Raw genomic sequence first — 13,177 nt, forward strand, 5'->3', positions numbered from 1 at the left:
ATGACAGATCCAATATGACCGAGTAAAATACAAAATGCGAGTTGCTTTGAATGAAACGCAATAGAGCTAGTTAACAATCTGATTTGTTCGATGATCCGATGCCACGGTTGGTCCAACCGTGGATTACGGAAATTATTTGGTACGATATCAGTTATTATTGAAGCTTTGGTAAAACTATTGGGCCAACGATGGCACGATTTTAAAGCGTTAGCACTGCATATTGGCAAGGTAATAATAAGGTCGAATGGAACAAGAATTAATAAAAAAAAAACTGATGGGTTATATTACTTGAAACCACGAGAAAGGTTTTTCATTTAATTCAGGTATTTGTAAAAAGTACCGGTACGCTTACAGCGACGTACGGCAGAAAGTCGAGAGATCGAATTTATGGCGCCTCAGACGACAAAGCTATTGAAATTTGTTTCATCCCATTTCAATTATTGGATCAAATGTTATAACCAAAGAGAAAATAAGTACAAAGAGAAATTGGTAATAGCCTAGGTCACAGGGTGAGGCAATAGCAAAGAATTGAAAGAAGCAATAAACAAAGAAATAAGATGGTGTGACCGTTGTGTCGTAAAATCGTGGGGGGTGAGATATCGTTCGAACGAGTAATGAAATAACCTTCAATTCTAATACAACCAATTAACTACGATAAGACATCATGAAATAAAAAAATTACGTAAGGCGTGTAGAGAAATACAAGTACACCTGGAAGTGCAGAGTTAGATAATAACGAGTATCGAAAGAAATTGTGGAAAACCGGCACAAACATATCAAAGATTTTTGGAATTATCAGTCAAAGACTATTCGCCCGGGATTTACAGGCTGGAAAAAGGGTAAGCCCAAGTGTTTTCGAAAGAAAAGTATAGTCGGGTAAAGTCGGGTTTCAATCCCTGCGAACTGTCGATATCAACCGTCGAAGAATGTGATACCGGCCTCTTTTTATATCCCTCACCGATCCTATAAGTAAAGCAAACAGCTCATCCCCAGATGACCCGAGTAACGGATCCAATGCAAGCTACAGATGATTAGGAAACAGAAAGGTAAGTGTGCACGCACACGGAAAGCTTGCGAGGCGTGAGCCACTAATCCGTCCTCACCCCTCGATCCTCACTGACAACGAATACCACTTTGATGCCCCCCTTGGAATTCTTTGAAACTCCTGTACGTTGCACAACATTGGAAACTAAACTTGGCGAAATGTATATTTTTATTGTCGGAAAAAGGGTTTGAGCAGGTGAAACGGATTGGTTTTTTGATGCGCTTGGCGTAACAGAATGAAACCAATGCTGACGATGGAATGGTTCTACTGACGAATGAAAGATTTTAACGTTGGTTTCATTCGTAGATATCAAGTGATTGTGTCCGATACTGAGAGACCACCCGTTAAGTGCCCATATTTGGGAGCCGCTTTCATCCCTTTGAACCGTTTTTTCGACGATAAAAAAATATAGGCACCCTTTAGTTTTCAATGTTCTACGACGTACATGAGTTGCAACGAAATCGGAGGAGGATACCAAATCGGCTAAAGGTAGTTTGGAATTTTTCGAATACGATTTCGCTGTGACTATTTCAGTGCACCCACGATTCGCTGGACTTTTGGATGAGATGAAGAATGGGAAAAAATGAATGAAAAAATGACCGGTAAAACGACAAATAAGTAATGAATGGAAAGTATGGAGAAAAGAAACTGAATTAAATCAACTAAAGCAAAGAAGGAGGAAAAACAAAGTCTGTTGTAAAATTACGCCAACTTTGAAGACATAATATTACGTGTTACACATGTAATGAACCATCCGTGTCGCGAACGATGTAGAACAGAATAACGAGCCGGGTGAAAGGCGATTAGCCCCGAGGATCGTAATTGGAGAATCGATCCTTGGCCTGCCCGGAGGTGCTGCTTTGATACGCTTGAAAATGGGTGCGAAATTTTTCAAATTTCGGGCGAAATTTAAAACGCAGCAGCGTCCGGCGAGAGAAATAAGGGGGAGACGTGAGGGAAACTGATTGTGAGTGTTGAAGTGACTCTCGTCTCGAGGAGAGTCTGCATGCCGAAGCCTTCTCACCCTTCTTTTGCGGACAGTGGATTTTCAAGCTTCGGAGTCGACCAATGGACGACAGACAGACGACCACCTTACTCCTTTTCATGGGAATTTGGAACATCGAAAAGTTGCGCAGAAGACGAGATTGCGATCGAGCGTTAATTATTGCGTCACACACTCCGGCGGGTGATCGATTCCATCGGATCGAGAATTAATTTTTATCATTTATTGGCGAACGTGAAGCTATAAGGAAAAGAGGGTTACAATTAAGGCTGGTGGTGAAAGACACTTCGAATCTTGAATTGGTAAACGCTAGTTTTTCGACCCGTAAGATTTGTCGAGATTTTTTGAGTTTTGCGTCACTGACAGCCGGAAAATGCAGAGAAAATTTTCCGGGTCAGGTGACTTTTTGAATTAAGCGCATAGCCGTGAGTGCGAGTTCTGATTACTTCATGCGGTGGAGTTTTGAAGCGGTTTTCTCGTCACGTTGTGCCGGGGATTAAACCTCGCCAGATTAGGTCACGACCGAGCTCAAAATTCCTCCAACACACCGATCTTCGACAGTCTGGCTGTGACTATTCATTGGGTTGTTTTTTTTTTAGGTCGTGATTTCGAGTCTAGTCGAGTAAGATATTGTTTTTTTTTTTCGTTCTGCTGTAATCTCCTAATTTCACTGGAATAGAACGAAACAATCAGGGTTTCGAATGCAGATTTCGTTTACCTAATTGAATTTGCCATTAGTATATAAGTTTGCTGCGAGTCTTCTCTTTTTGCGAATGATTACGAAACGTAGCAGTAATTAGCTCATAAGTTGATTGTCCAGATTCGCAACTCGCGTAGTATAGTTCACTTTGAGATTGTAAATCTGGAGTTTTCAGTTCAAGTTTGGATTCGGTTTTCGCGAATCATTGCTGAATTTTAGTACTAACAGAATTAGTAATAAAGCTAACAGAATTAAGGTAATTTTACATAAAAAATAATATAAATATGGCATATGATATTTTTTTGTACTTTTAACACCACAGTCTATGGGATTCTGGAAGCGATTTTCGATTATTAATCCCAGTAAAATTGTTGTAGAATAAGTTTTGTTTTTGCACACAATAGGCATTTGGTCGTGAAATTTATCCATGCATTGCATATTGCATAGACAAGTTAGTTTTCTGAGATATAGTCGGTGAAAAAATAATTTCCCGCGAAAGAGGTAATTTTTGGATTTTCTTCAGGGGTTTCTAAGACCACGGTATAAACAGAGTAGGATTAGTTATCAATTTTTGAGATTTCAATCTTAAGGTCCAGAGTAAAGGTACAAAGATGAAATTGTGGGAAATTTGTTCGTCGTGATTGTTTTATCCTGTAAACTCGTTTAGTTTTATTTTACCTGAAAAAAAAATCAATTCGACTGGAAAAATTAACTCATCAGTTCCAACAAGCAGTAAATAATCTCTTTTAATCGATCGGAGTTCAGTCGATTTCATTAAATTATGTCACATACTGGTACAATCGAGATAAAGTTCTATCCAGTTACTTTGCAGTCGTAAACCGACTGCTAAATATGTTTTTTTTTTTTTTGTTAGGTACAAAATGGATACGAGTTCCTTATCTATAACCAGAGGATACGGTGTGCTTTAATATTCTTTTTAGTCTAGTAATTCGTGTTATGTATATTTTATGGCGGAAGTTGCGATAATTTGATGTTGGTGAAACGATAAAGTGACTTTAAGACCTCATTTAACCGAAATATGTCATAAAACAGTTTAATTTTGGATTTGACAAAATATTTAGATCAGTATATACACCTAAATCACAATAAATAATTACTTGTACTACTTTGTTTTGTATAATGTCAACAATACTTGAGGGTTGTTGTAACGATGGCCATTTTGTAGATGCATAATTTCAACTACTACTATAACTATTATACGAGTAAGTGACGTTTATTTGCCTGCGGGTGCAATTATTTCTTACGAAATTGTTCTTTGAGTCAAATAAAATTTTTCCTAGTCAAATGAAAGGAAATTCTTCCGTTGAATCAAAAAATCACGTCCACAGCTGCCGGTTGAAGAAATATATTTCCGAGTGAACTATTCTGGGCAGTCGCCAAACGATTTCAGAAAAAAAGATGAAATATACACGATTTATATTATACACAGACGAAATTTGTGCGATTGGCACACTCGTTCGATATGAATTCATCGAACATAACAAGTTCCATTATAGTTTCACAACCGTGAAAATAACCAGTGTTGGCCTATTTTCCGAAGCATCGTCAGTTACTCCAGTTCATTTTTATACTGTTTAGAATCTTTATGAATAGTGTCCGAATAGCTGGTCTTCCCACTAGTTCGAAAAAATAGAAAGAAATGGCAAACATTGCGCTTCTCATTATACGCTGCTGAATAGCGTTATCAAGAAACTTTGCACAAGTTTTTTGATCCCATGTAATTTGCGAGTTTCATCACATCCGGGATATGCCAAGAAATTTTTTTCACGATACAAACTACCGTAACAGGCTTGCTACAAAATTTAATCATACCATAAGCTGAGAGTGCGTAATTCACTCTTAAACAATAAGTTGGCGGGATGAATTTACCGAAATTCCCGTAATCAAAGAATTAAAAATAAATTTTCCCTCGGTACTAGATTAAATACTAAACTTTTCAATCACGCCTCCCGATAGCTCGCAAGAAGAGTTTCAGTTTCAAGCTATTCTTTTCAAGGGTCCTGTCGATTATTCGATACAAAATAATTTATAATTTTCAAGCCAACTGAGGCGCCGCCTCCTTAAAAGTTTTGTAATTTTAAAGATGATCTTTCGTATGTTTTCAGATTTTCGCAAGTGGCCTGAAAATTCGAAGTTCAAGGATTTGCAACTTGGGAACGGTGAGTGACATCGAGAGAAAACATAAGTACGGGTGATTATATTTGGGTGTACAACCGCATTACACAACCATATACCAAAGTTACAACAAAGTTGAAAATGGTGAGGCGCGAGGGTCGTTGAACTAAGCCGAATCAAGGCATAATCGTGTTTCGAAAAGTCGACTCTTCCGGAGGTAATGCAATTAAAATAAATATCATAAAACAAGTGACTTTCGTTCCACGAAGAGAAATTTTTAGTTCCGGTTACCGTTCAGTCCTTAGCTATTTTAATTTTTTTACCACAATCGAAAAATATAGTTCTAGATACAAAATGAAAATTAGTTTTTTCGCTGTTACCAGAAAATCTAGTATCTGTTACTATTCGTTCTCATTACGATCACTGTTACTATATTTTTGCGTGATTGTTGCGAAAATTTAATGCTTGTGCAAGAATAAATTGACGTTAAGGCCTTGTTTAACTAAAAAAGTACAGTAAACCTCAGAAACTGATTTTGCGTTGCAATTAGCAAAAAAGGATCGACGATAGCGCAAAATGGTTACGCGTACGTCGTTTTTTTTAACAATACCTGTTTTACTGAATTTTTCCAGTTACCATAACAAATGAAATTTTTCTCAGTGCGAAGAGTGATCGAATCGTTGAGTTTCTGTTACTTATACGTATAACTTCAGCATCCATCACAGTATCAGCTCTGCCCCAACATATTTCCTTTATGGCGAAAAAATCCAATTTGGTTATAAATTCGCATCCCCCAACTCACGGATAGCGCAAAATTTCTATAAGAAAAAAGGTTGACGGTGAGGGTTGACTTCTTCACAAAATTCGCCTTTAGCGCGAGAAAATGCTTATGAAAATCGAAATATTTTTCAATTCAAGCCCAACTTGTAATCTCTCGAAATCCTTTCACTCTCCGGACACACGTTCGCGCTCTTTGTATCCATGCAACGTATTCGTATCCATACCTTGAGCAGCAGCTTTTCGTCGGATGCTTTTATTGGCTCCAGAAACTCGTGCGCTTTGGGACCTCGTGGCGGGTCTGCGCCTCCTCGTGGGTGTGCTATTCTCAGGAGTTCCAGCACCATTGCCACCACCACCACCACCACCACCACCACCACCACCACCACTACTAACGTTTCCCTCCTTAACCCCCGACGGAGGAATCGCGCCCAGTATTTGTTCCATGGTCGAGAAGCCGGGTGCACAGATCGAAGCCGACCGGCCTTTTTTCTGGATCACGTCGTCGGCCATGGCCAATTCGATAGTATCCGTTTAGATATCCGGTAGTACTTTCAGCTGACGTCTAACGCCCCGAGCTTCTTGCTGCCAAGCTCTATTGGACGATTTATAGTACGGCCGTTGCGATTACGCCTGATTTATGTCTTTTTGTTCTTTAACTTAACCACGTGTATTTATACGCCGAGTATCGCGGTAAACAGCGTCGTTTTATACTTTAGAGTTTACAGTTCACGGGGACTCAGAATTTTTCATATCCTTTTTTCAATCACCTGTTTCGGAGAGAATGGTTTCTTTTTTACTCGCCGACTTGTTTTTACGCGAGCAGATTTTTATCGAGGATCGATGTCGAAGATCTATCGGTAGACGCGTGAGTTTAAACAAAAGAATCGCGAAAAATAGATTGAGAACGTGTTGCTGAGGTAAGATCCGCGTTGAATTGTCTCAACGCAACGGTTGCTTTATGTGGAGAAATAAAAGAAAAATATGCGACAGACGCGCGTGGGAAGAGCCGATATTTACCGCGGTCTACCTTTCGTTCGATGAAAGCACCGTAAACCTAATTTCTATAAATCACGGCTCGAGTTGTTTGGAAATTAATTATCCCTAAATTGTCTAAACTCGAATATTTACTCGGCTCTTCAATCGACCGAATAACACGTGTGGAAGTCGTCTGGGTTGGCCCTGTTACAAAAAGGTTGTCGGACGGGCGCTGGTCGGGCAATTCTACTGTGAAATTTTCTAACCGGATGCCGTCCGGGAGTCGGTTGAGCAATTATTTTTCTAAAGTTCCTATAGCCGGATGCTGGCCGGGAGCTGGTTGGGAATAATTTTTTCTTAAATTATAAACGGGGTCTGGACAAGTGTTGCCTTGTCAAAAATGGTGTTGTGATTTTAGTAAATCAGCATTAATTGTTAACGTCTTTACATGCATTTTTTCATCTATTATCAGCAACTAATTTTCTCAACTTATGCTGTTTTAATAATGCATAAGTGGGTTTTAAAAATCAAATATTATAGATTCTTGAAGTGAACGAATTGCAACTTGTTGGCAACCAGATCGAAAGTCAGAATTGTTTTACGGTAATGGTTGTAGTGGGTATAAATTTGTCCAAACAGACCTCTTACGTACTTATGTTTGAATAACCAAATATTTTTGATTATCAGACTCAATCTTGCTTTCGATTTTCTACGAGAGAATTTGGTTTTTCATTGTCTGAAAACTCCGAGTATGTTACCAGAAGTAGTTGCGACTGAGATTTCAAAATCAGCATGCTTGAGTCACGTTTTTACATTGAGAGGGCTCTTAAGATGCATGTTGGGATCTGGTCGAGTACTGTTCAGACAAGCCTGACGATATTCTGGGTAGGATCCGACCGTAATCTTCGACCAGCAGCCGACTAAAAGCCGGGCTTTCAATTTCCACGCATAAATAACTTATACAAAATCTAAACAGATTGCATGTAATGAACTATTGCGTTATTTTTAAACGTTTTCTCTTATCTAACATCCATGCCCCATTCATTCGAACAATCCAGAAAATTTAGTAAAATTGACAAAGCCGTACAACTTTGGGTGACAACGTCAACTGCTTCTTCGTCAGATCGTTAATCACCAAACTATTCTGTTCAAAAATTGGGGTTCACATTATTTTATTTATTTTTTTTTCAATGCGCTTAGTGGATTTAAACCACATTTTTTTTTATTTTTACGTTCCGGCGTTTCTTGACTGGACTGTACTCCTGATACATCTTCAAGGAGATGTCAGAACTTCAAATTTTACGTAGGAATTCAACAAAGCATATTTTACCTTATTTCTTCTTGTATGCGATAAAATCGTTTGAAACTTTGGGAAATGATACAGGGTATGTAAAGTTCAAACAGTCGATGAAAATATAAAAAAAACGTATTAGATTCGGGTATAGAGTAGCGTACCATAAACCCAAAGCGTGCACGGAGAGTTATCCGCAAGTATATTTATAGTATATCCCTCGCGATTTGCCACTGTTGAAGAATTCATCGTTTCTTAAAGTTTGAAACGATTTTGTCACACGAGGGAAGAGAAAAGTGTAAAATACGTTCTGCTTATTCGGTCATCACTCATCGCATCTCCTTAATAAAAGAGAATATTCTAGCACAGAATCTCTTCTCGATCGTGACATTTCACTATTTCTCTAACCGTTGGTTTATATTACTTCGAGATTTAACGTATATTTTCTTAGAGTAAGAAACGAAAAAGAAAACCAGACAGCCATTGAACTGGATGATCTGGCAATATCTCGGACCAAAATATAACCGATAAACAATGGAAAATAACGAAATTTCAGCTTCCGAAAAAACGTTGGATATGAAATGAGTGTGCGTAAAAAGTTTCAGGTCACGAACACGAGGTTTGAAACAGTATTTCCGAGGAAGACGCGTTCGCAGCATTACAAGTGAGCATTTGTTTAAACGTGCTGCTCCGAGAATACTGCTCCAGCATCGTTATTATTTGAAATTTGAACAGATTACTTTCAAAACATGTTTTCAACAATAGCGAGAAGTTTGGATTCTAATTATACCCGATGTGTATTTAACGTAAATATAAAAAAAAAAAAATTAAAAAAAAAAAACCGGTTTTCTTGACTTCTAGAAGTTGAAGTTCCAAACAAGTAGTATATCTTTCGTTCGTGATGTATGTATTACTCTCGACTATCAGCCAAACAAAATTTATCGCGAGTATAATTTATGGTTAAATACGAATATTATAAACAATTTTCGACCCATAATCCGATGGAAATAATTTATTCATTTACACAAACGTGATGGTGATACCATCGCAATCTGGATCATAACTTTCGGATCAACGTACTGTGCTGTTTATTTTTTCTTAATCTGAGGTTTATTTTTAATGCCAGACAGATTTCTTACGGCACAGATCGAGCTGGAAAATAGAATTCTCGTGCCAATTTGTTATTCACCCCTGAAAACCCTCTCGGTTGACTCGAAACTCGAACGATCAACCATACTTTTCTAATTCTAATCGTAATAAATGAGCGGCACTCGACCGGAACGTTTAATCAAATAACAGTTTCATCCGATTTAGGATGTCCGAATAATCGTCCGATTACAGTTGAAGAGAAATTCAATAGCTCGCCAGCTTTTACAATAATCAAACCCCGAAGCTTTCGCGGCAACGCGTGTTCATGCGGAGTAAACATGTAAATGTTTACTCGGTTGTAAGATTCGACAAAGAAAAAAATCACCGGCCGCAAAGGCGAGAGGTGAACTTCTTTCGAATTGAAAGTGATGTCGGAAATACGCGAATTCGAATATCTCCAAGATTTCAGTCACCCTGAACAACAACCGCAAGGTCAAAGAACTTTGGGTGAAATTCGCCTTTAAACAGATAGCCAAAATTCATTGCCGACAGGCTTACATTAGGCAATGCTCGAATCTACACCATCGCTTTTCTCACGACCGTGCACATGTGACGACAGTCATTCCTTCGAAATTCTGCATCAAGCAACAAGCGTCACTTTCGAAAACCGCGGCACTCGACCCAACGTCCGTGCCGTGAGCGAAGGAAGGGCGAAGTCTCCGCAAGCTCGGTTAATCTTCACATCTTCATCGCGAGCTTATCGTTGTTAGTACGGTAAACTTTGTAATCGGACGTGAATTCGTTACCCCGCGAAGCCGGCCGCGTTACGTTTCGCAACACACTGAACGGGCGGCGCAAGCCGAGATACGCGGGCGTCGGGACGCCGGGCGTCGTGTTCCCTCGGCGCACTTCGCCAGCCCCTGGCAATCGGCCAGCCACACACATATATTGACACGACGCGACGCTGTGCCTCGGCCACCGACACTCCGTTGGTATTTCCAGGCTGAATGACGGTTTAGGGAGTGCATCTGTACTTACTTTCGGTCTGACGGAACGTAACGAGACCGAGTGTCGTGATAGAGGGCGGCTAGAAATACATCACGAGGAGGGACGCGAGCTTTTTCCTTACTTCCAAGACGCGTCGCGTCGGGGTGGACGCGCATATTATTCACTTCAATTTCTCGTTCCGACGAGGAGGCATCCGCTCGATTCGTCATCGGCTCGGTATCGTTCGAGACGATTTCCTGATCTCCGAAATCACACTGAGATCATAATCGCAAAATAAAATTATATAATCCCTGCCGTGATCTGCGCTGTAAAATTTAAGTAATCACTAAACATCGCAATCATGGTCTCTCATTTTCTTTTTTTTCTCCTCGCAAACGAAACGTTTTACGTATCGTTAAAGAAATGCTCACTGAAGTACATCTCTCAAACATCGTTTTTAAGGGTAGTTCCCAGAATTCGAATTCTGCCCGTTTGAATAATATGGTCAAAGTGTAATGTTAAATTTTTCTTTTTACTTTCTTCTGGTACAATTCGACTTCATATTTGCAGGAGGGTTACAGTGTCTAAAAAATTATTCGTTGAGCAAAATTCATATCTCAATCGAATCGAAGGTTGTAATTAAGCCTCGCACGTCTATTCGTGTAAACATTCATCTTTTAACGTCTCAAGTGGCTAAACTTTTGACATTACGGTAAACATTGAAGTGATAAATTGGCGGGCAATTCCCCATAGAAATGCCTGTAGAGCAGTCTGTGGCTTCCACGGCTTACGAGTCATCAGTTCCGTAATTACATAGATGTATATGTATGCATAGAAAGGCCCCCGCCTTGTTCAATATCTCGAGAAATTACCAGTATAGTGATTAAAAAAACTAAGTATAATTTTCGTGCACATTCTTTATCAACGTAAAATAAATTTTCATTATTACATGAATCAGCAATATTAAAAAAAAAAAAAAATGTGCTTACCAATTACGTGAAATCGATGCACACTTCAATTGAATCGCTTGTTTTGTAATCTTAGATTAGCAAAGTTTGATAATATATTGTCGAATGATAGATTTTGAAGGTTATCGTTTTCGAGTGATCGAAATCTAGAAAAACTGCACTTTTTTCGTACGTCTTCATCGACCTCTGACCTTCTTCACTAATTGATCTGCGAAGAGTCTATCATAGGAATGATAGAATTGATTCGAAGTTTGTCTTTTGCTGATAATCATCGATATCTGAGGCATTGCCCTCGTCATTTTTTCTCTAACCCTTTGTCTCTCATTTGCAGATTTATAATCCACAGCTGGTAAAGTTTCTACAGCCTTCTGTTCGATTTCATTAAAATGGTTTCTAGTATTTTTTTATTACAGGGTTCGTAATTTAAAAATAATTAAGGCGCATCAATTGGATGCGTCTTTTTTTATACCAGAACAGACGTACGTCGCTTATCACTTTGTTCAGTCTTTTTATACTTATCCGCCTGGTGATTAAAATGCATTTTCAATCCGATTAACGTCATATAATTTTCGTGATCGGGACTTCAACTCAAAACAGACGCAACACTCGCATTACTAGCCGCTCGCTCTGTACCTGTTGCGCTAATCGTAAACGCTGGCATGAAAAATGATGAAATTATCTACTCTTTGGCATTAAAGGCATGATTATAAAAGCAATTTTCGAAACAAAATTCATGAATGTTTCACTTTTCTCGTCTCTTTTATCGTTCGTATATCTACACTTGACAATCTTAGACATATCTTATTGTCAACACTTGAATCAAGAATGTAATAATAATTTTAATAGAAATGATGAGTGAAATTAGAAACCATACAGGTGATAATTTTTACTCGAGTAGGCAAAACTCGACAAATGTTAGGAAATTTGAATGAAACGTTAATTGTGAGGAAGCTCAGATCGTTGCGTGTAATTTGATCGGGTCTCGCACGTTTGCGATAGCAAAAGAATCGTGTGTGCGATTGAAATGCGAAATTGCAAGTCAAAAGAAAAGAACGAGAAGCAATGCTAATTTAACAAATCGAAATAAAAAAAAAAAAAAACTGTGACTCCAGACAAGGACATCAATGCTCGCAGTTCGATTGTTAACTCTTCTTTTCCTCTGAAGATCACGTAGTACTTTTTGGCCCCTAAAATGCGGGAAATGTGGAAATAGTAACACGTGTCAAAAAACCGCACAATTTTTTGACAATTTTCAGGATTTGAGTAACTTTTCTGAACGTCGCTACAAAAGAGCGATGCATCGTCAAAATTTGAACCCCTACCGATGGTTTGGTTGTACAATCTAGGGAAAAAAAGGTCGAGTTTACTCGGTCGGTAAAGGTGGCAGTACTACGTGACCTTAAATTAAGGATTTACCGAAGCGAACGAAGCTCGTAGTGTCTGAGACCGAAATATCGGTTCTACGTTTTCCCATTATTGTACAAGTAATCCAGGAATACTACTTTTAGTACCTACTACGAGGTTAAGTCGAGTGTGGATGAGACCACCGCACGAAGATGCAGCGGAAGAATACTGACCAGTAAATTTTCCTCGCTACTTGAAATTTCATGGCCAGTCTTTGTTTGTTTGAAGCAAGTCACGCTGCAATTCATGGATACAACGTGATCGATGATATCACTCGGTTCAATTCCGTGAAAATGATAATGAATTAATTTTTGACGTACGTAATAGAAGAAGAAATATCGCGAAATTTCAGAAAAATAAAGTAATGGAAATATACTGTAATTGACTTGACAACAATTACTAGTCTTAACTATCGTACGATTGTCTCGCGGGTTGGCTGCTCGTCTGTCGATTGAGTATTGCGGGCTGCCTATCTGCAGGCGTCGTTCTCTGTCTATTCTAATTGAATTTGGCTATGCTTTGTACCACGCGCGTTTTGTCTTGTTCATTAGACTGGTCCTTTGAGTCCTTGGTATGGCGTATTGTCTGTTGGATCGGTTACCCAGGTGGTTTGATACTAGATATAAATGAAACGTTTCAAACTGTTTCACAAAAGATTTAATATTCATGTATTCATACAATTTAGTATCATTTGCTGTGAATTCAACTGAACATATAATACGTCCAATGAATTATCGGGTTGAATATTAATAAAACAACATACCATAGTAATTGTTGAATCATCACGCGTTGATAATAT

General features: G+C 38.7%; 1 protein-coding gene across 4 annotated transcripts in view; it reads right to left on the bottom strand.

Moving 5' to 3' along the window:
• The window catches only part of LOC124180182 (GTP-binding protein RAD), a 49,659-nt gene extending 39,814 nt beyond the window's left edge, over positions 1-9,845 (bottom strand). For 2 of the 4 annotated variants that reach the window (XM_046565341.1, XM_046565345.1), the window contains exons 1-2: positions 9,578-9,845; positions 5,889-6,431 (exon numbers count right to left, since the gene is read on the bottom strand). In XM_046565341.1, coding sequence (XP_046421297.1) covers positions 5,889-6,174 — 286 coding nt within the window. In that variant the 5' untranslated portion in view covers positions 6,175-6,431; positions 9,578-9,845. Of the gene's footprint in view, positions 1-5,888; positions 6,432-7,291; positions 7,687-9,577 lie in introns of those variants that run through there. The other 2 variants (XM_046565343.1, XM_046565342.1) reach the window with 2 other exon arrangements.
• Between the last annotated feature and the right edge of the window lie 3,332 nt (positions 9,846-13,177).

The sequence above is a fragment of the Neodiprion fabricii genome, chromosome 4 (genome assembly GCF_021155785.1).
Source record: "Neodiprion fabricii isolate iyNeoFabr1 chromosome 4, iyNeoFabr1.1, whole genome shotgun sequence".
NCBI lineage: Eukaryota > Metazoa > Arthropoda > Insecta > Hymenoptera > Diprionidae > Neodiprion > Neodiprion fabricii.